This window comes from Amblyomma maculatum, chromosome 8 (genome assembly GCF_055883805.1).
Source record: "Amblyomma maculatum isolate TAMU_Amacu chromosome 8, ASM5588380v1, whole genome shotgun sequence".
NCBI classification, from domain to species: domain Eukaryota; kingdom Metazoa; phylum Arthropoda; class Arachnida; order Ixodida; family Ixodidae; genus Amblyomma; species Amblyomma maculatum.
This window is the reverse complement of record NC_139351.1, coordinates 122,712,971-122,736,134: the sequence shown is the minus strand read 5'-3', so window position 1 is coordinate 122,736,134 and position 23,164 is coordinate 122,712,971. Positions and strand designations below refer to the sequence as shown.

The 23,164-nt window shown below is 42.2% G+C and overlaps 1 protein-coding gene across 6 annotated transcripts in view; it reads left to right on the top strand.

Annotated features, from left to right (window-relative positions):
* The window catches only part of Cln3 (CLN3 lysosomal/endosomal transmembrane protein, battenin), a 119,376-nt gene extending 96,770 nt beyond the window's left edge, over positions 1 to 22,606 (top strand). For 4 of the 6 annotated variants that reach the window (XM_084577520.1, XM_084577518.1, XM_084577517.1 and 1 more), the window contains exons 2-15: positions 5,607 to 5,652; positions 6,395 to 6,482; positions 6,564 to 6,620; positions 7,468 to 7,541; positions 11,280 to 11,365; positions 11,450 to 11,522; positions 11,634 to 11,665; positions 13,361 to 13,469; positions 15,623 to 15,773; positions 16,123 to 16,191; positions 16,366 to 16,421; positions 16,542 to 16,635; positions 19,407 to 19,547; positions 20,495 to 22,606. In XM_084577520.1, coding sequence (XP_084433646.1) covers positions 6,432 to 6,482; positions 6,564 to 6,620; positions 7,468 to 7,541; positions 11,280 to 11,365; positions 11,450 to 11,522; positions 11,634 to 11,665; positions 13,361 to 13,469; positions 15,623 to 15,773; positions 16,123 to 16,191; positions 16,366 to 16,421; positions 16,542 to 16,635; positions 19,407 to 19,547; positions 20,495 to 20,617 — 1,116 coding nt within the window. In that variant the 5' untranslated portion in view covers positions 5,607 to 5,652; positions 6,395 to 6,431 and the 3' untranslated portion in view covers positions 20,618 to 22,606. The remainder of the gene's footprint in view (positions 1 to 5,606; positions 5,653 to 6,394; positions 6,483 to 6,563; positions 6,621 to 7,467; positions 7,542 to 11,279; positions 11,366 to 11,449; positions 11,523 to 11,633; positions 11,666 to 13,360; positions 13,470 to 15,622; positions 15,774 to 16,122; positions 16,192 to 16,365; positions 16,422 to 16,541; positions 16,636 to 19,406; positions 19,548 to 20,494) is intronic. The other 2 variants (XM_084577522.1, XM_084577521.1) reach the window with 1 other exon arrangement.
* Positions 22,607 to 23,164: the final 558 nt, after the last annotated feature.

The following is a 23,164-nucleotide window of genomic DNA, read 5'->3' as shown; positions in this document are numbered from 1 at the left end:
GATACAAAGATAAGTGCATTGAAGAAGACATTTTTGTCATTCCAGGAAACTGTGCACCACTCTTAAGCTTCACAGCAGCAACCAACCTGGGGCTTGTCCAGATTACGTACCAAGTTTCTGACAATCCAGGTGACAAGTCAGTCGTGTAAGCATTCCCCAAATTGTTTAGTGGAGTTGGAAAACTCAAAAACCAGCACATCCACATTTGTGTGAACGACTCAGTCCCACCTGTTGCACAACCACACAGACGTATTCCGTCTGCCTTTCGTGATGCCACAGAAAAAGAACTTGAATGCCTCCTGTCAGAAGACATCATAGAGCCAGCCATCGGACCTACACCGTGGGTGTCCCCTGTGGTTATTACGCCCAAACCACATCAGCCTGATGAAATTCAAATCTGCATTGACATGCGTGTTGTGAACAGTGCCATTCAACGTGAACGACATTTGTGTTTAACAGTGGATGACATCATTGTTGCCTTAAATGGAGCAACAGTATTCTCCAACCTTGACCTGAAGAATGGATATCACCAGTTGGAACTTGACACTTCTTCAAGGCAGCTCACAACTTTCTCGACACATGTTGGCTTGTTTCGCTACAAACGTCTCAACTTTGGCATCAGCAGTGCGGCTGAAATCTTTCAAAACACCATCCGCCAAGTGCTCAATGGCATCCCCAATGTCCTGAATGTTAGTGACGACATCCTTGTTTTTGGACAAACAAAACCGGAGCATGACGCCTCATTGAAAGCAGTTCTGCAGCAACTCCAAAAAGCTGGACTGACACTCAACGAGAAAAAAGTGTCACTTTCATCAACGAGAACTGAACTTCTTTGGTCTTATTTTCTCAGCTGATTGCGTTCGTCCTGATCCCAAGAAGATAGCAGCCTTCCTACAAATCAGAACACCAGAGTCATCACAAGAAGTAAAGAGCCTGCTAGGCATGATCAACTATTCAGGCAGATTCCTGAGAAATCTAGCCAAACTCACACAGTCATTACGTGAACTGACATTGAAGAATGTTGCATGGGAGTGCACAGAACGACAGCAGAATGCTTTTGAGAGCTTTAAGCAAACCATGTCTGATGCATTCACCCTTGCTTACTTTGACCCATCCAAGCCGACGGAACTGGTAGTAGATGCAAGTCCACATGGACTGGGTACTATCCTCACACAACATGTCAGTGAATACATTGCAGTGATAGCCTATGCAAGTAGAGTGCTCACACCTGTTGAAAGCTGCTATTCCCAAATAGAATGTGAAATGCTCGCAGCTGTATGGGCAATGGAACACTTTCGCCTTTATCTTTGTGGAATTCACTTTCTTTTGCTGACTAATCACAAGCCTTTAGTGAGCATACTGGGAAACCCAAGATCATCACCATCTGCCCGCATTGAGCGCCTCGCTCTGCGCATTCAATAGTACAAGTTTGATGTACAGCACACCGTAGGAAGTAGCAACCCTTCCGATTACCTTTCCAGGCATCCGGTTCTTGAGATGAAAATACATGCCTGCATCGACTAAGTACCCAACGAGTATGTTAACTTCATCCAGTGCCACAGCGTCCCAAAAACCTTCTCAGTTCAAGAAGTTGCTGAAGAAACTAAAGCAGACCTGCAGCTACAATTACTTGTCAGTGCTATCCAGCACCCCACACCTAGCAGCTGGGTCTCAGTTGAACTGAAGCCATTTGCCTCCATAAAGACTGAACTAAGAACAACACCTGAGGGCATCGTCCTTCGAGAAATGCGCCTAGTTCTTCCCACTAGCCTGCAGAAGCAAGCAGTGCTGCTTGCTCACAAGGGTCATGAAGGGATTGTCAAAACAAAACAAATGCTGAGAGAAAAAGTTTGGTTTCCAGGCATGGACAAACTAGTACACACGTTGATTAAAAGCTGCCTACCATGTCAAGCAGTCGTTCCCCAAGCAAAGCAAGAACCACTTGCCATCACTGAACCACCCAATGGTCCCTGGGAGGAAGTTTCGGTTGACTTTTTTGGTCCGTTCTCAGATAGAAAGTACGCTATGGTGGTAATAGATGACTTCTCGCGATACCTAGTAGTACAAGTCACACATTCCACAAGTGCAAACAATGTGCTCCCCTTGCTGCGACGACTGTTTTGCCAGTTCGGAATCCCCGCACAGGTAAAAACTGACAATGGACCACCATTTCAAGGCAGAGAGTTTGCTGCACTCTCTAAAGAGTTAGGATTTCGACACCATCGGATCACACCTTTATGGCCTCAAGCTAATGGTGAAGCTGAACGGTTCATGAGAACATTGAAAAAGCATGTTCACACAAGTCAGTTTGAGAACACAGATTGGAAAGTAGAGCTTGACACTTCCCTGATGTCATACAGATCTTCCAAACACCTTACAACAGGAAGATCACCATATGAATCGCTGTTTGGCAGACCAATGAGGAATGTTCTCCCATGCTACCCTGAAGCTCCTTCGCACAATGAAGACTTAACAATGTTGAAAACAACCGCGCTCGAGAAAAAGGCATACAACAAACATCATGCTGACGCACGAAGACATACTCAACCACATCGCTTCTCTATTGATCAACGAGTCCTGTGCAAGCAAGAGAGACGCGACAAGTTCACTCCATACTATGATCCAGACCCTTATATCGTTGTAAGCATTCATGGATCACAAATCAAGGCACTGAGAGGAAAAAGAGTAATAACGCGCAACTCAAGTTTTTTCAAGGATGTCTCTGGCCTCAAACAAGCATCAGCCACAACACCACTCGACCGCGATGACATCATATATCCACCACCTGTAGTGAACCAGCCTGCACCTCCTATATTGCACCCGCCTACACCACCTGCATTGCACCAGAGTTTTCAAACACGGCGCTATCCACAGAGAAACAGAAAACCTCCACGTCATCTGTCTGACTTTGAGACCCGACTTTGTGACTGTTTGCCAGTGAGAGACCTTTCTACAGTGGTCTGTAACAGTGTGTGCACATCCATTTAACTTTCCCCAAGGAGGGTATTGTAGTGTTTGTAATTGGAATCTAGCCGAATGTTACCACTCTGTTGGCCACTATGGAATAAAACATGGCGGCTTAACTAACAGGCTCGCTTCATCAGTGTCTCACCCAATCTAATCAATCGGACCCCATCACAGTCTCCGGGAACACTAAGGGTTACATGCACACTTTCTTTAATTCATGGAGAATACAGAAGGGTATTCATAAGGAATAAGAATACTTGCAGCTGTTCTCTTATGTACATGTTGGCAATGAAAGCAAAAGCAGTTGAGAGATAAATAATAACGAAAAATTTGAGCTACCGTCCACATGCCAAGCTTTGTGCTCAGAACTTAATGGCATTGCAGGCTTTTAGCACTGACCTAACCCAGCTAGGTAATGTGGTGCTCATTATATAGCTTATTATATAGCTCATTATGTAGCATTATAGCTCGAGAGGTCGGTTCATGTTTGTCATGCAGACATGACCTTCTTTTCCCCCGCCGTGGTGATGCAGTGGTTAGGGCGCTCGACTACTGTGCCCAATAATGCGGAATCGAATCCCAGCCTTGGCGGCCTCTTTTCGATGGAGGTGAAAAGCCAGGTGCCCCCGTGTGCTGTGCGATGTCGGTGCATGTTAACGAACCCCAGGTGGTTGAAATTTTCGTAGTCCTCCACTACGGCGTCTCTCGTAGCCTGAATCGCTTTGGGACGTTAAACCCAACAAACCACAACCACCATTTTATTGTAATTATATTTTACTTATTAGTTGCAATGGTAGTTAAAGTAGTACTTGTAACACCGCCTCAGCCTGCACTGCTGCCCCGGGTGGAAATCTTGACTGGTTAAGCTTGTTTATGGATCAATTCCTAGTTGGTTCCAGCTGGCACCAGTCTGGTCCCTGGAACAGAGCCCCGGGCCTAGAGGCACCACAACTGTGCTAGCGTGTAGGATGAGGACAAAGAAAACGACAGGACGAGCACTAATTTTTCAAATTTTTTGTTATGCACTAGCTTTTTTAATTAGCCATGAGATACTATTACCAGCTTTCTGCCTTGACTATGGACCTCACCCAATGTTGTTTGTAAATAAATGCTTTTTTTCTCTCTCTCTCTTTCCAAAACTATTAGCATAAGTGTAAGTAAGAGCTGCATTATCAGCTTTCCCAAAATTTGTGGCATGAGTTAAATGTGCCAGGTGCCCGGTTATAAAACCTCATTTTGTCATGCACACATTAAAAAATCCTAATGGGAAACTTGCTCAACATAGATGGTTTTGAGCCTTTGGGTGCCGCAGTGTTCAAGCTTCTCTAAGTTAGAGGCTTGTTTATATTGATTGTTTGTGAAAAAAAATAAAATTAGTTGTGGTTTAACTCTAGTTAACCCTAGTTGAATTGCGAAACTAATGGCAGAAGCTTCTTTTGCCTGCTACATTATTCCCCTATCACGCCCTATCAGTGTAAGGAGCTACATTATTGGGAAAACTTCAAGCTCGTCCTTTAAGAGTATGACACGAGAGCGTAAGCTACCAGCCCACATATAAATGAGAAGGGTTCAGTGCTGCTGAACCGAATATGGAGAGGAAGCATTAGCTGCAGGTGACTGAGCGTTCTTCATCTTCTTCTTTTTCGTCGTCGTCTTCTTCTTCGCGGCTGTTCAAGGTCAAACGTGGCCCTTCCCGGGACGCCGCGACGGGTCGAAACCTGGCACAGTATTGCTATCACAATAAAAATTGGTCTGTCTTCATGCAAGGCCTTGACATAGCATATGAACATGAAACTACAGAATTTAATGTAAGACGAAGGCAAGTCCACTTGTTGAAACGTTGGCTCGGCTTGTGAACTGAGGTTTCTCCTCTACCCTTGTTGAGTGTTCTTTTTACAGTATGTAATGTAATATTTGGTTCTGCATGCTGAAAAAAATGTTTCAGTACAGGTTTCTTGTCTCTAGAGAAATTATTTCATTGGTTCCTCTCTTCTTGTGTTGCATTGTTTCTATTGCAAACACATTTTGATGCAGTCAATTGCAGGTATTTATGGCTAAGCGTGAGCCAGACAGCACTTCTTGTAGTAGCAGTCGGCATCAGTGGTATTTGCCGGTTTGATATTTCTCAAGCTTATAAAGCAGTATTGAGAGAATTACTGTCATGGTGAGAACACAGGCAAATAGGTAAATAAATGCACGCCATGGTACCCAAGAGACAAGACAGAGCAAATAAGAAGTGAATGTTGATGCCACTCGACACCATAATTAACGAGGTGGTGCTGTGACATTGAGGTTTGGTATGCCACAGTACCACTCTGTTCCGTAAGTTAATTTAGAGGCGAATTATTTGACATTGCCTGTATCAGTGATGTGGGAAATGTGTACCCTGTGTGTAGTGTTGGCCTGCACGTAACTGAGTAGGCGTGGTGTTAATTTTCAGCCAGAAATATTGGTAACCAGTGTTAAGTCTGGTAATGACGTAATGGGGCGAAACATAAGATCAGAGTGTAGTTGGCGAACTGATCCATTGCTTAATTCTATGGAAGCAATTTGCTTTTCATAATGTTTCTGCATTTTGCTGGTTTTGGTATTCACACATTCATAATCTAACAGACTTTTTGTTTCCTTTTACATCACAGATCATGGGGATAGACTGAGGCGTGCACGCAATCTTGCGGGCTTTTGGTAATATTTTTTTTTACACATGTGACTGCATAAAGGTATTGTATTGGTAATTAAATATGTCTTCCTGTGCAGTTCTTATTGGAAGATCGGCTTATTAAGATTCTTACGCCAAAAAAAAAATGCTATGTTTGCAACAGCCAGTTGCTGAATGTAGGCTGCTTTTGTGATTTTATTGAGGTAGGCATTCATTGGAGATTATTATAGCCCATCATGAAATACAATATTTTCAACTCCTTTTTGCAGCCATTCTTTGTCCAACGTTTCTGAAAAATCTCATTGTCACTGAAGGCAGGGTATGTTTTGTGTTTAGATTGTCCAACATGGAGGTCATTCTCAGCAATATGAAGTCCATTTGTTTGCCCTGCATGTTGTCTGTCACAAACAGTTTATTTTACCCTTACCATGGGAACTTGTATTGAAAGAGCATTGCTAAAGTGTAATTACCTTGCATTGCAATAATCACAAAGGGTTGAGGCACTCTAGAACTTCAAACACAATTGCATAGCATAACGGTTTTACATGGGAATGCATATGTGCTTACATGCATTTTTCATGCAAAACACTGCATTTTACGTTGGTCTGTAACACACTGTGGAAAATGAGACGACGTCCTATGGTGATTCGTCCTGTTGCCTGTCTCTTCTTTCATTTCGTAATTTGTCGTAGCTCGTCATTCATGAAGTTTCACCCACTTGCCCCAAGGAGCAGTCTGCTGAGCATACATACGTGTGATTCATTCCAGGCTCTTGGGACTTTGCAACAATTATGCATATGTGGTTATGCTTAGTGCAGCATTTGACATCCTCAACAAGGATCTCGGTCCTCATAATGTAAGTACCTGACAGCCATGAGCGATTAATTTGCTGACTTTATTTGCGCTCACCATATAGCACCCTGTTGCTCTTGCCTAGGTCACGGTTGATCCACATCCTCCCAACAATACAAGATGCAATCCAACATCCACAGGGGTGAGTTCCTCTTTTTCAGCTGTCATTTGTTTGCCGATGTAAGCTGTTTGTTTTAGCACATGTTTTCTTTGGCATGAGACTTGCATTAAAATGGGCTCGAAAACTGGGCTGCAGGCTGGTACTGTGCCCTTGACCCCTGCAAACTTCTTAACCTCATCTGCCCACCTGACTTTCTGCCTCCCCCTGCTACGCTTTCCTTCGCTTGGAATCCAGTTTGTTACCCTAAGCAACCATCGGTTATCCTCGCTTCGTACTACATGTCCTGCCCATGCCCGTTTCTTCTTCTTGATTTCCACTATATGCTATAGGTTATATATGTCAGTAGTTTAAAGGGAGCTTGTTTTGCCTTGTGTCTCTTTTCTTTCCTGAAATGACTGAAGACTACATTCATTGAGGTCACAGAAACATTTGGGACAGAAAATGTTCTTACATACACAGAAGTCTACCAAAAACATAAGCCTCTTTTCCAGCCATTATTTATATTATGCATTATTATGGTTTTACCATGTGCACATTGATACCACATGCAGTATTTAACAGCAAAACAGTGGCTGTAGCAAATGGTGTAATTTAGATCTGCATCTGTATCTAACTGAACAAGGATCTAATCTAAGCGAACAAGGAGTCCCTGCATTTTGATTGATTTCTTATGGAATGACATTCACATCAATATTATTTGTGTTACATTTAATGTTGCCCTTTTTTATTATCTGCCTCAATCTCCCTGCATTCATTTCACTTTTGTATTGCCATACCTATTACTTAATCTTCATTTTAGAAAGTACATTTTACAACAGTGTTATATAAATTTTGCTAAATTGTTGTCACCGCTGTCTCCACCGTCCAGGCAATCCTGCTTGCAGACATCCTGCCTGCCCTTCTCATCAAGCTCACTGCTCCATTCTTCAACATCAACACAAGGTACGGCTATATGAAAAAGAACGCAAGTCTGGCATCTACTTTTGTCAGTTTTGATTTATTGGCTTCATAATTTGCTTGTGTTGACAGCTTGTCTTTAGGCTGGTGTATTTTCCAGCTTTTGCAGTGGCAAAACTCAGTAGCAGCAGAGAGCTGACTTCAGATTGCTTGAGCTGTATGTGGCATCACGTGACTCAGTGATAGACAGTGATAGCCCACATACATTTACTTAAACCAATATGCATTCACCTCAAGGTGACACAGCGGTGGCGTAGCGGTAGAACATCCGCCTTGCATGCAAGAGGACCGGGGTTCAAATCCCGGTGCCGCGCAATTCTCCACCGGATTAAAAAAAAAATAAAAAATCCGCGTGTCGGCGGAATTGCATAAACAGGTTTGGGGTGCGATCTGATGCCAGTGAACACCTCCGGCAACGCACTCCCTCACCAGAACAGGATTTGGCCACCCTAGTGCAGTAATTGGCCGCAACCTCTCATGATAAGCTCCACAAAACCCCGGCCCTCAGTCACCGGCGGCTGCGGAACAACTGACCACGGCGGCGGTCAGACCTGTGACGCAGCAGGGGGTGCTAAGAATTCCTGGCTCCGCTGGACAGGCCGCCATTGGAAACTGACCCTGGCAACGTTTAATGCTAGAACCCTAGCTAGGGAAGCTAGTTTAGCAGTGCTGTTAGAGGAACTAGAGGGTATGAAGTGGGATGTCATAGGGCTTAGTGAGGTTAGGAGGCCGAATGAGGCATATACTGTACTGAAGGATGGGCATGTACTGTGTTATCGAGGTTTACCAGAGAGGCGACAACTAGGAGTAGGTTTTCTTGTCAATAACTATATAGCGGGTAATATAGATGAATTCTATAGTATTTATGGGAGGGTGGCAGGCATCGTAATTAGGCCTAATAAGCGGTATAAGCTGAAGGCTGTACAGGCCTATGCACCTACATGTAGTTATGATCACCAGGCAGTTGAAAGCCTCTATGAAGATGTAGAATCAGCAATGCGAAAAGTAAAGACGCAGTATACTGTACTAATGGGCGACCTCAATGCCAAGGTAGGGGAAAAGCAGGCAGGCGACCAGGCAGTAGGTGACTATGGCATTGGTTCTAGGAACAGCAGGGGGGATTTACTAGTTGAGTTTGCAGAGCACAATAACCTAAGAATTATGAATACCTTCTTCAGCAAACGGAAGAACCGGAAATGGACATGGAAAAGTCCTAATGGGGAGACTAAAAATGAAATTGACTTCATAATGTGTTCAACCCCCGCCATTATGCGAGATGCAGAGGTAATCGGGAAAGTGCGATGCAGTGACCACAGGATGGTGAGGTCTCGAATTGGCCTAAATCTGAAGAAGGAACACAACAGATTAGTAAGAAAGAAACCCATCAACGAACTAGCGGTGAGGGGGAGGGCAGAAGGGAGGGCAGAAGAGAAGAGAGGCAGAAGGATCTCGCTACAGAACAGATATTCAGCTCTAACCGAGGATGGCGACATTACCCTAGAAGCAATGAACAATAATTTCAGAGATATCATTACTGAGTGCGTGGTAGAATTAGGCAGTAGGATATCGCCTAATTCCCGATACCGCCTGAGAGAGGATACCGGTAAGCTGTCTAAGGAGACGAAGGATTTGATTAAGAAACGCCAGAGTATGAAAGCTTCCAATCAAACAGACCAGATCGAATTGGCTGAGATATCAAAGCTAATCAATAAGCGCAAGGTGGCCGATATAAGGAAGTATAACATGGAGAAAATTGAGCATGCCGTAAAGAACGGGGGAAGCCTTAAAGCAGTAAACAAGTAATTGGGCATAGGCAAAAACCAGATGTATGCGATGAGGGACAAGGCGGGCAACGTCATCACGAATATGGGCAACATAGTCAAAGTAGCCAAGGAGTTCTATACAGATCTCTACAGTAGCCAAAGTAGTCAGGACCGTAATGAGATTGGCAGTAGGGAAAAACAGTCAGACGTTCCACCAGTGACGAAGGACGAGGTCAAGAAAGCGTTAGAATCTATGAAAAGGGAGAAATCAGCTGGAGAGGATCAGATAACTACAGATTTGTTGAAGGACGGGGGGATATCGTGCTAGAAAAACTGGCCACCCTGTATACGCAGTGCCTGGTGTCATCGACGGTACCGGAACCATGGACGAATGCAAACATTATCCTCATTCATAAGAAAGGGGACTCTAAGGACCTAAACATTACAGACCAATCAGCTTACTGTCTGTTACGTATAAGGTATTTACTAAGGTAATCGCTAATAGAATCAGGACAACCTTGGACTACAATCAAGCAAAGGATCAAGCAGGTTTCCGGAAACGGTACTCTACTATCGATCACATCCATACCATCAATCAGGTGATAGAAAAATGCTCGGAATACAACCAGCCCTTATACATAGCATTCATTGATTACGAAAAAGCATTTGACTCGGTTGAAACCTCGGCGGTGATGCAGGCATTGCGAAATCAGGAGGTAGACGAGCTGTACGTGAAAGTGCTGGAAGATATATATAGTGGCTGCACAGCAACCATAATTCTACATAAAGAAAGTAACAAAATTCCCATAAAGAAAGGTGTTAGGCCAGGAGACATAATCTCCCCAGTACTATTCACAGCTTGCTTAGAGGAAGTATTCAGAGACTTGGAGTGGGAGCAGTTAAGGATAAGGGTAGATGGAGAATACCTCAGTAATCTGTGATTTGCTGATGACATTGCCTTGCTAAGCAACTCGGGGGATGAACTGCAAATAATGATTGATGACCTAGACAGGAAAAGTAGAAAGGTAGGCTTGAAAATCAATATGCGGAAGACTAAGGTAATGCTCAACAGCCTCGGGAAGGAACAGCAGTTTACATTAGGTAGCGAAGTACTGGAAGTAGTAGGCGAATATGTCTACTTAGGACAGGTAGTAACCGCAGATCCGGACCATGAAATGGAAATAACAAGAAGAATTGGGATAGAGCGCATGTGGCAAGCACTCGCAGATTATGACTAGCAGCTTACCGGTATCGCTCAAGAGGAAAGTATACAACAGTGGCATCTTACCTGTACTCACCTATGGGGCTGAAACGTGGAGGCTAATCAAGAGGGTTCTACTTAGGTTGAGGACAACTCAGAGGGCTATGGAACGAAAAATGGTAGGGGTAACATTAAGAGATAGGAAGCTTGCAGAGTGGGTCAGAGAAATAACTCAAGTTACCGACATTCTAGTGGAAATTAAGAAGAAGAAATGGGCATGGGCAGGACATGTAGTGTGAAGAGAGGATGACCAATGGTCGCTTAGGGTAACGAACTGGATTGCAAGGGAAGGAAAGCGTAGCAGGGGGTGGCAGAAAGTTAGGTGGGCGGATGATGTTAAGAAGTTCGCAGGGGTGAAGTGGATGCAGCTAGCACAGAACCGGGTTAAGTGGAGAAATTAGTCAGGCTGATGATGATGATGATGCATTCACCTGGCAGAGCTTTGATGGAGGTTCAGAAATGAACAGCCTGTCTTAATTTTATATGGCCACTATTTATGTAGATGTGTTGCACATATATTATTGCAGAAAGCTTCATACAAAAGCGGAATGAAATACACTTGCACCTGAAAAACCAAAAATCTTAGGACTAGTTATACTATGAGCATCTTGATCAAAACTGGGCTTGACATTGATTCAAGTGGTTGAACACGAAGGAAGAATGAAAGTGAAATCATTGTTCTCTCTTTATTTTTGCCAGCATTCAAGTTGCAGCTGTCGTTCTGCTTTCCTGCTCAAGTTTTCTTATGACCTCTTTCACTATTGCGAAGTGGATGTCTTTTCTCGGTGAGCACACATTACGAATCCTCCAGTTGATCTTAAAATTGGTAATTAATGATGTACAAGCATCGTCGAATTGAACCATTGCAGGGGTTGTCTGTGCTGCCATCGGCAGTGGCTTGGGCGAGATCACATTCCTTGCTTACTCATCATACTTTGAATCGTAAGTATTCCTGTCCACATACAAGAGTGGTAGATAAGGACAGGGCAGATTTAGCTAGAGATGATAAGGAGATTGCCTGAGCTGTTTGCTGACACCTGTTTTTCTGTGCAGGGATGTAATATCAACTTGGTCATCGGGCACAGGTATGCAACTCATTCGTTGCTGTTTACAGTTGTGCATTCCATCCATATTTCATTCCAAAACAATTTTAGAGTTGGAGTAGTAACATTTGTTTTTCGTAGCCTCAGCTTATGAATTGATAAACAAAATATTCTTAAGATGCAATCTTTAAAAGAGAAAGGTTGTCAAGGCAATTGTCTTTATGAACACTTCTCGAGAACCATGAAATAGAGAACTCAAATTCAAGCGGTAAATGCACCTCTGGCATATGTTTAAGGCTACTTTTGCATAAAAGGTTCAAGAGCATTTTACATAAAAAGAGTAGTCAAGTCGTCTCGGTGGTAATTTCATTTATGCATTGCAGTGCAAAGCATATGGTGACAGAGCTCATATTCGAAGGCTGATAATCAAAGGATGATTTTTTTAGCAAGCGCTACATTGGCTGCTGTCTCGCCATTTCACCATGTCTGTCCATGCCTGTCCGAAAAGCAAAGAAAGAAGTAGAAAAACATGCCTGTCCGAAAAGCAAAGAAAGAAGTAGAAAAAGAAGATAGATAACTCTGTAGTTGGTAGAGGCGAATGACAACAGCGAGTTGCTAGGACAAAAAGTTCATTCAAACGTTGTGGCCGCAGTGTGCCCTTGAGTTCGACGTAGAAGCAATGTCATACCACTAGAAATCTTCTACACCCGAATGAGAAGGGTCAGCGACGAGAGGCGAAGGGTGCTCATACGTGAAGTGAATCTCCTATGGCATAAATAAAGCTGGAACCGTAGCGTAAACTACTATGTGCAAAAGCCATGTCTTTACTTTCAAGCCGAACCTAAGCATAGCTATGCAGATTGCTCTTGCGTAACTCCAGATTTAACCACAAGCTAAACCACAGCTAATTTTTTTTCTTGTGCATGCATCTGTTATGTTCGCAATTACTGAAGATCATTTCTAGCAAACTTAAAGTTATTGAAAATTAATTTTTGCAGTTACTTTATGGTTTTGTGGAATGTTTACACTCGGATACAACTTAAGTTTGCAGTAACCGACACACATAATTCCTCCGCATCAAAAAGTAGTCCATTGTTATGGGCTTTTCTGGTTACTGAAGTAAAAAGCTACCCGTTAGAGTAAACTGAAAGAGCAAGAATTTCAATGACTCTTATCTTGTTTGATTTTGTCAAATATTAAAAACTGATTCTGTTTACTGTTCAGCAAAGAATACAAATGTCATGCAGCAATGACCTTATTAGCGTGCGTGCATATTTGCCGCTCTTTTCATCCATGTTTGAGCACTGTGTATACACCCATTCCGGTCTTTCATAGTCATCTCCTGGCTATGAAAAAAAGTGCAATAATATGCTGAATGTCGTTTCAGCATTTTGTGCATTTCATTAATCCATTACTGATCATTATTTCATTATTGTTCCAGCATTTTATGCTGGCACTTGCTGTTGAATAGACTAGTGTTGCTGTTATTTCATTTTGAGATTGTACTGCTAATTTGCTCTCGCGTCTAGTCGTTTTAAAACTTGAACTGGCAATAACCATGCCAGCTGTTCTTCTGCAGCATCCATGTTTTTGGGTGTTTTGTTTGGAGAAATTAGAAAAAAAATTAATGGAGCACAGCATACTTCCGCTTGGACATCTCACAGATGTCCAAACATCCCACATCCCACGGATGTCCAAAGTTTGCTTACCCTGACTTACTCTGCACATACTCACTAGGTGGCGCGGGCGTCCTGGGTGCCCTGTCCTATGCTGCCATGGCATCAGTGTTGACACCTGAAACAACCCTTTTGGTCATGCTGTTTGTACCTGTGATGATGGCGGTCAGGCAAGTGCTACTCCTGAGATCAGTCCCAGCCACCGCCGTAGCCGTCGCAGTTCGAAATGCAAATACGTCAAACTTTGTGTGATGTTGTCAATGCATGTTGGAGAACACCTGGTGGTCTAAAATGATCGGGAGCCATCCACTATGGCACCTCACATGGCCTAATTGCAACTTTGGTACATTAATCCCTATATTCAATACAGCACCTAACATCATTTTGTAATATACTATATTGAAGAAATATGGTAGACACGTAAAGCATTCTGAAATTGAACTTTGCAGACTGCTTGATAAAGGTATACATTGCTGAAACAGTACCATATAATTTGATTACTCAGTCCTCTGAATGATTCATGTTTTTTTCTTTTGTTCATTTTTTAAATCTCAAATTCAGTCTGCTGCATGTGGTTGCATATTATATTTTCTGCAGGAGGCTCAAAAGTAGAAAATATGGACATGATTTTCTGTGATTGAAACTACAGTACAAAGTGTACCATTGTTTGACATAAAAATCTCACGGGCTAAAGGTAATGAGAAAAAGCAGACAAGAAAAATAACGTAATTGTACAGATATAATTGGTCAAATGGAATTTGTTATGAAAGAATGCGACAGAGAAGTTGTGCTTTAATGGTGTCGTAAATCTACACAATAGCATTAGTGATTTCAGTGCTGAGTCTAGGTTAGTCAAAATGGAAGTGGTTAAAGAAAAAAAAAAAACCCTTTGCTTGCTGTCATTTGTTCACACTATTGATTTTACTTGGCCTGTAACTCATCATGATTGGCAAGAGTTGTTTTCCATGTATGTTATTGTAATGTAGTAAGTTAGTATGCTAATGTACTACCAATGTGACCTGTTGCCAGTGCACTGCTGTGACATCTGTGTGCAGCTTTGCAATCGAATTCAGTCCACAAGTATGACAAACATTCCGAGTTTATCATTATTCTAAATTTTAATGGAGGAATAGCTTGGTTGATGGAATGTTTCGTTACGTGTGGAAAAGTAGTTTGTTGTCACCATAATAACAGCTGAAAACTTCATGCACCTTGTTTGTTTCCTTGCTTACCACCATGCATTAACCTTTGGGTAGGAGCATTTTGTTAACATAAGTAGCGCATTTTCCAGGAGTTGTAGATGTATTAAATGTTCAGAAGAGATAAGCAGCGCATGTTCCAGGAGTTGTAGATGTATGAAATGTTTAGAAGGGATCTTCAAGTTTTTTGTTAAAGGAGAAGGGGCAGCAAAATTTTGGGTTTGTGTGTTTGTTTTTTTATATAGTGCACAATCCAATAGTGTGTACATTAGACACGATGTGGAGTTCACCTATGCAGGCGAAATAGTTTATAACTGAATTTTTACTCATTCAGTTCTTGTGCACTTTTTATTTCAGCCATTGAACGACAACTGAGATGTCAAAGGAAAGAGCTTAAACTGCCGTCTACTAATCACTACATTTTGAGATTCCAGATCTTGTATTGGCTCCCCCCATCAAGTGTTCTCGCAAAATAAAAAAAGAAAGCAGCAGTGCCTATACTGCAGCTTTTTTAATACTTCACTGCATCTGTGACATCACAGCCACTGTTAGATGGTTGGAACCGAAATTGCAATTCTACGAGAGAAAAAGTTCAGTTATAAATTATGTATTGCCTTTTCTATCGCTCCATGTGGATGGTCATGTTTTTTTAATGTCTTGTGCAGCATTTCGAAGAAAGTTCGCACTAGAAAAATGCTGTGTTCTATTCATTTATGCAAAACCTAAGTGTACTTTGTATTTAAACTCAGGGTTTGTCTTATAAGTAGCAGTATTAAATTGGCATCCTGTGAAATAAATGTTTATTAAGCAATGTAATCGAGGCATCATTGTTTTTACCATCATGTTAAACCATGCATCCAATGCAAGCCAAAGGCTTCTCCCATTGGCTTGATAACCGCTGCCCATTGGTTATCATTCTCAGCATAAGATGAGAACAATTGAGCCATGCAAGCTTGTGCAACTGTTGGACCTTTAATAAGAGCACATCGGCATTTTTTATGGCAGTGATTATGAGGCCAACTTCATGTTAAATTGTTTTATTTGGAAATGTAGAGCTTTGTCGAAGACAAGCTGGCAATGTGTGGCTACAGAATGCTGACATGTGCTTTGTCTCCGAATTGCAGTTTCTGGGGAATACTGGCCCACCCAAGACTGCGCTCACGACAGCCCAGTATTGTCGTGCCCGACGAAGAGCCGCTTCTGAGCTGCAGCAGCGGTTGTTCGGAGCAAGTCAAAAGCACGCTCACATTAGTGCAAAAGCTGAAGCTTATTAAGGTTAGTCAATGGTTAAATTAAATGCTCGACTCAAAAGCATGGGGGCACTTTGATGTGCGTGCCAAAGTCCTTCGCTTGATGGCTACTGGACATTTCATTTTGAGCATATTGAACAGTGTCCCAGATTATTCCAAAGAAATACTAAACACAAGAAACGATAATTTATCAAGCTGAAACTTAATCTTCATTGGTGCCAGTGAATTCAGCTCGGCAACACAAATAATTCACAAAATTTTAGCTTGTATATAATTAATTTGTCTCTGGTACCAACCACACTGACTGCCTCATTGTGAAAGTTCTCTCTGCATTCTGAACAGGATGTGCGAAATTTTTATTATTTTGATTTCAGCCGCTGCTCAGATTCATGATTCCTCTCGGGCTTGTCTACTTTGCCGAGTACTTCATAAACCAGGGATTGGTATGTATTGAAGAGGCTCTTTCTTTTTTTTTTATCAGGCAACAGCAGTGCCTTAGAGCTTGTTTAATCTTATGCCTTAGGCTGACAGTGCAGAAAAACTCTATCCAAACCTTGCTAAACCATTACTAACCAATTCCAAGTACAATGCTTACATGGAGCTTTTGTTTCTTGCAGCTTGAGCTAATAGTGTTCAGGAACACGAAGCTCACGCACAAGGAGCAGTACAGGTGGTAAGTGTATGGCTACATTCTCATGTAGTGATTTCTCAGAAAACAAAAAAAATCAGGATGATAATTTTTGTTTTTCAAAAGACTGCATTCAAAAGACTGCATCATTTATCTTCGTTTCAGGCTGCAAGTTATTTATCAAGTTGGCGTGCTCATTTCACGGTCTTCCGTAAATATTATTCAAATAAGAAAACTGTGGCTGCTTCCAATTCTACAGGTTGGTTAACAGTATTTCTTACCATGTGTGCAGACTACTGTGTCAGGATTTAGATGCAGTTGAATGTCTTTGTAATGAAGTGCTTTAGGGATCTCAGGAATCTTTCATTATACAGGTCACTTTGTTGTAGAGGCCACGCATCTCATCGCATGCAGTAGAGGAAGCTAAGCACATTCTACGAAAGAAAGCCTTTGTTTATCGTGAGTTGAACTGACTCCATGAAAAAAATTACGAGGGACTTTAGCGACTAAAGTAGTGAAAGGCGAAAGCCTGAGAAGTCTCATTTTGTCTTGCGTTCTTGTCATCAGCAATCCCACACTTGAATGCGTGCCAAGGAACGTCACGCGACAGGAGTGATGGCGTACCATCCAAACGCACACTTGTCGGAGAAAGTGTGACAGGTACTGCGCCTTTCCTCCAGAAGTCTTATCTTGTCTAGCGTTCCTGCCATCTGCAATCCCACACTTGAAAGCGCGCCAAGGAACGCCACGCGACAGCCGCCGCAAAAGCGGAACGCACTTTGTCAATCACAGTATGAGCCATTAAATTAAATAGTCATTAATTTTCTTCTAGCCGGGCGATTCTTCCGATACAGTGAGAAACTGTAGCTGTCCTTATCACATCAAGGCTCACACAATGCTTCATGGTGAAATCTAGAAGCGACGAAATTTTCCGCTGCAAAGCGTCTAATTCCACTTTTGCCTCTCCTATCAAAAATTTGTGAGGACTCTTAAGCTTTGCCCTTAGAGTTAGATGCGACATCATTATTGGGCTCTATTTTCATCACCGTCTCATTCGCTTCTCGTAATCTTGAGCCTCACGACAACATAGTTCTCGTGACACTACACTCCTTTATTCGTCCACAGTATAGTATGACAGTGCCCCACGCTGGTAGACAACAGTGCAGCCAAAGTACATGTTCCACTGCCCGCACGCCATCTTGTTCTGTAGCTCTGTACGACTGCAGGATTTTCCTTTGGGCACTGCATGGCAGTGCTAAGATTGCAGGCAAGCATAGTGGAAGATCAGCGGAAAGAACTACTCTTCTGTAATTAGTTTCTTTATTGATGCACCTACTCACTAGCAGTGCATACACTAAGCCCACCTTTATACGAAGGGAAGCAATGCAGTTCTGTGGCTGAGCAGTTGCGTGCTTCCCTTCCTATCCGAAGGAGCCGAGTTTGAGTCTATACACCTGCAGGATTCTTTAACTATGAGGTCTCTGAGAAAGCTGTATAGCTTTCCTTTGTAGCCGTATGGCTGCGCTTGGGTGGATGTCAATGAGTAAATACTCCCTTATTAGAAACCTACTCCACCTTGGGGGATTCCCCTAAATATTTGACCAGCACCATTCCCACTTCCAAGTTATAGATCAATTCGCTCTCGCCCTACCATCTGTTCTGCTAACCGTCCTCGTTAGCTCAGTCAGTAGAGCGACTGCTCCGGAAAAGCGATGGTGCTGGGTTCGATTTCCGGATCAGGACGAATTTTTCTTCAACTACGAAGTTTCTGAGAAAGCTGTATAGTTTTCCTTTGTAGCCGTATGGCTATGCTTGAGTGGATGTCAATGAGTAATTACTCCCTCATTAGGATTCTTTATTTCTTTGCCTCGTGTTTTTTTTGCATTGCAACAATAACGATTCCGGCTTTTCTGCGACGCAGGGCCATTAACGATGTTGCGTTAAATATCCTCGTTTCACATTATGCACAGTCCTACCAAATGCAGGGAGAACAACAAGTGCCTGCAAGTGCTCGCTGCAGTTTACATAGTTTCATTAGCTCTCCCAATTGGATCGGCGCAAAGCAGCTCACTGCATATATGTTAGCGCCTGTCGTTCACAGAGTTCGCCAGTGTTGGTTTCCATCCCAGCACAGTTTCTTACAGCTCATTGCAGTGGCTATAGCTCACTATTTAGCACCACCACCAAGCAGGAGCATGGAGATAATTGTGCCTATTTGCGCTTTTTGCCTAGAAGACGACACTGGTATTGGTGTTGATGATGTGGCGCATGTAGCTACTGCAGAGTCCTAATTCTCTTGCACAGTCAATTTTTTGCTGTTGACCAGCTATCCTTATGCACTTTGCAGCTAAATGGCGATGAATCATGTGAATTCATTGTAAAGCAATGTATCAGCTGCCAGAGGCACCTGAATTCCTTCGTTGCACAGGCAAATCCGTTGTAGTGGTCTTCACTGTAGAGGTGGTCACAATACATATGAAAGATGGGAATGAGGCCGGTACATTCGAGACCCTTCGTTACTCAAGTCATTTCGTTGTAAAAGCACATTTGCTGTCAAGGTGTCAAACTGTAAATTCTGTGTGAACTAAGCTTCTAGCCTTACAGTGCATTCACTCAGTTCACTTTGAATCAAATGTGATGATACATAGTAAAGAAAGAAAAACAAAAAGACCGTTTTTGTGCCAAGCTTCAATTCGGTATGAAGAAGTTAAACCATTAAGTTCAATGTTCATGCCATTGAGAGTCATACCCTGAAACCATACCTTGAAAATCATCTCATGGCTATAGATATTACTTTTAGGGCTTGTTGCCTTGCTCGAGCATCAGAACTGGGCACAAAAAAAAAGTAAAGAAATTAGTCTTTCTGGATACCAACAATGCGTTAAAGTTGATAACAAGGATAAAAGGATGGAACGCTATAAGTGAATACATAGCCGCAAGTGATGGCTTCAAGATGAGACTTGGTAGTCACAAAGTACAAAGTAATACAAAGGTTGGTTCACCTCTAATAATGCCGCATTTTTTCTGCAGTTTGTCAACATGGCCTTCATCTTTTCGGAGGCTTATTTCCTCTTCCTGCCCAGCTTTTGGATTGTAGTCGCTGTCGTCCTGTATGAAGGTCTTCTCGGTGGGGCAGCCTATGTCAATACTTTCTACCGGATCTCTAAAGACGTGAGTTCGCTCTATTTATGAAAATATTTTGGTCATTTGCAGCATGGCCATCTCTAAGGGAATTGTGCACCGCATACTCGATCATGAGGCTAGTGTGACACAGACTTAAGGCTTCATCCTGATGTGCACTGGATATCAGCATGATCTGCAAGCAATCTTGACTAGCCCCAGTGTCTTGTCTGGCATCTGTTTTTTAACTGTTGTGTCTATTTATTAGCTATTTATTAGTACAGCTGATAGCCGAGCTGTTTGTTATAGTAACATAAACCATGAGGCAAGGTGCATGAGAAGGTGTGTTCCTCGTAAAGAAAAAGAAGCACAGGCTAGCAGCTCATGTTGGGGTGCTAGATTATGTTACTGCTGCTCATCTAGCTCAGTCAAAAAAACAGTGTACTGTTGCATGCTGTTATCAGTTCACAATGAAAAGAGTGTGTGCTTATATATATCAGATTATAATACCTTATATTAATAGAAGGATAGCTTGTGAGAAACTGTGCAGTCACTATTTAACTACTTGCCTCCGCAAGTGTCTGTCATCAGACACCGCCAAAGTTGGTTCTCAGTTGGTTCTCAGTCTCGCAGTCGTTATTCGTGACAGTTGCCTCTGAAGAAATCAAACCTCATTTATGTCACCAAATCAACTGGAAGAGTAAAACCTTTATGACCAAGAATTCTGATGAGGTTACAATGCCATGCTTTACATTTTGAAATATTGATATACATAGAACTAGTAGACAGAATCGATTGTAGATGGCACTAGACTACCCACTGCAATTGTTTCATGCTTAGACCTATTGATGAAATTATCTCAGTGTTGCAAAACAATAGCGCACAAAGCAAGAAAATGTTCCAAACGTTTGCACCAGTTTGTATCATTGAAAAAAAAAAAAAAATAAGGATGCGCTACAAATCATAGACTCATAACGTTTGTTCCGTCATGTTTTCAGGTAGCCCCTCAGCACCGTGAATTTTCCCTGCGCATTGCATCGCTGGCAGACAGCACGGGCATTGCGTTGGCAGGCGCCATCGCACTTCCAGTTCATGATGCAATGTGCCTTTTTGACTTCTGAGGCGTCAGCCATCACAACTATTGTAGCCAGCACGTCAGAAAGTAGTGATATGTAGGGCTGCACTGGATGGAATGATGCAACTCCAGTAATTTCAGCTTAGATGGAATACTCACCCAGTAGCATTTTAGTGCAGCAAACCATTATTGCAGCCACATGCAGTGCTCTCAGTCGTGACACAGCACACCTGGTTAGTGTCTGGTTAGAGGTTACTTCCTCAGTTTATTTCAGCAGCTAGTTTTTGGTGGCTGCCTGTTAGTTTTCCTCTTCACATTGCTCACACAATGCTTGCGATGCAACAATATTGTTGTTTTATGTTGTTGTTTCATTGTACGTTGCAACTTGTTTGTGTAAGCAGTGTACACATGTAACAATGGCGTGTGGTGGTGAAAGAGTCAGGCCATGCTTGCAGATTTGATTCGTAGCAAGATAAAATAGGAAATTGGTGGCGTTTCCTAGGAGGCTCAAACAGTCGGCCCAATGTTGGTACTCTGTTGGCAGTGCACTGATACCATGGTGGGCCAGACATTGCCAACATATTACCAATATTGGCCAGTCGAATGTACCTGGGTTAGATCCTTTTGGGTCAGGGAAATTGGCACCTTTTCTTTTTGTGAAGGGGTGCAGGGCTGCTTCTCAGTGATGTTTATGTCCCTGATGTTGAATCGTATTTTGTATCTTACTCAGATCGTTGAGAGCAGTGTCTTATTTAGTAGCTAAGCCACATTCTTTTTTTTTTTTTCTTCAAAATCGAGATTACAAACAGACAGTAGTGTGCATGTCATAATTATAGACATGATGCAAATGAACATACTTTAGCTTCACTAAGAAACGCACACTGTTCGACGTCCGGCGTTAAAACGCTACAATATGCAAACATGATTCACTTGATTGCTTATGCTAAACTGGTTCGATGCTGTCACTGAAGCTGAGTGCCTTGAGCAAGGATGTTGCTCCTACAGTGCAAGCCAGAAAAGAGCTGCTCAACCGTTATTGCCGTCACTACATGTAATCACGTAAGCAGTACTCTTAAATTTGAGATAAAGTCTTCCCATTTTCGCATTAGCGGGGTATTTACTAGGAGTATATGAGACCTTGAAATCGTATTTTAGATATTTCACTTTTTTATTATGATGATGTAATGTGTGATTTCTTAAACATCCGCCAGCTTAAATGCTGCCTTGTCTCTGCCTTAAATAAGAGTTGCAGCACTTTAGTACGTGACATTCCACATGATGACGTAATGTGTGATTTCTTAAACATCCGCCAGCTTACATGCTGCCTTGTCTCTGCCTTATATAAGAGTTGCAGCACTTTAGTATGTGACATTCCACAGTGAGAACATTTTATAAGCATTATATTAAAGGTATAATGTGAATGTGGGCATTTTTTTACCCGCTTTATTATTTGTCTTGTATGTCTTTGCAATGTGATGAATGCCAGAGTAACAAAAGCAGGCCTATGGTTAGCTACTTAAAAAGTGGTTAGTATAGCAACCTGCATGACCAAACTCATGCAAACTGTTTTTCCAGAATTCGTATTTTTTTTACAAGCCATTGTGAGCAGAAAGCCATTTTCTGGAGCATTTTGTTTTAACTTTCATTTATACTGATGTGTCAGCAGCTGTAAAAGAAATTTCACCAATGTTTAAAGCACTTTGTTCTTGGCAAACGTGTCAGCATTAGAAATGAATTGACCGAATAGACTGATTGATTCATGGTGCAGATCTGTTTTCTTCTTACAGTAAACTCGACAGTTGAACAAAGCAGTTTATCATGCTGGCGCAGTTTGATACCAAGCGTGACATCGTTTTGCGGTATATCTGGATAGACATGTACAATGGCACAGCTATGGCCTTTTTTTGTTTTCATTCTTGCGGTTTTGGTGTAGTATTTTGTGCTTTCTACTTTATTGTTGAACAAAAATCCTGCCATTGTAATGGCCCGGTGAGTCCCGAAATGTTTGTAATAAAATTAATCATCAGCGCTTAAACTCTGGACAGTTGAGGTTAATAAAGACAATACTAACAGAAACCTCCCGCTACTAACCAGGACTGTGCTTGTCCTTGATGTCTGCTATGCTGTACAACTGTGTTTCCTACTCTTGTAACAAACCTTATACTAATCCATTCTAGGCCGTGCATAGCAAGATTATGCCAAGATATTTGTCAAGAGACGAATGATATAGAAACAACGAAGGAGGAACCAGTTGTGTTAACTTGTTTGTTTAGCTTTACATGTGTTGTTTATGTGTTTTCACTGGCTGTTTATATATTTTCAACTTTGCTTTAACTTCTCTCTTTTTATTTGTTTTCACTCAGCAGCAACTAAGCTAGTTCATTTGCTGCAAAGCTTTTGCTGACATTGGGCACGATTAACTCTTTAACTGCCAACCCTTAGCTGTATTCGCCTTAGGAGTTTGTACTAATATCGCCAAGGACGTGCCCAGTATCGCCAAGGGCAAGTCACACTCGTCCGGCCTGCGTTTCCGCTGCCAAAGACTAGTTACGGTTGTCATTTGCATTTGTTGCAGTTTGAATGCCTAGCATAC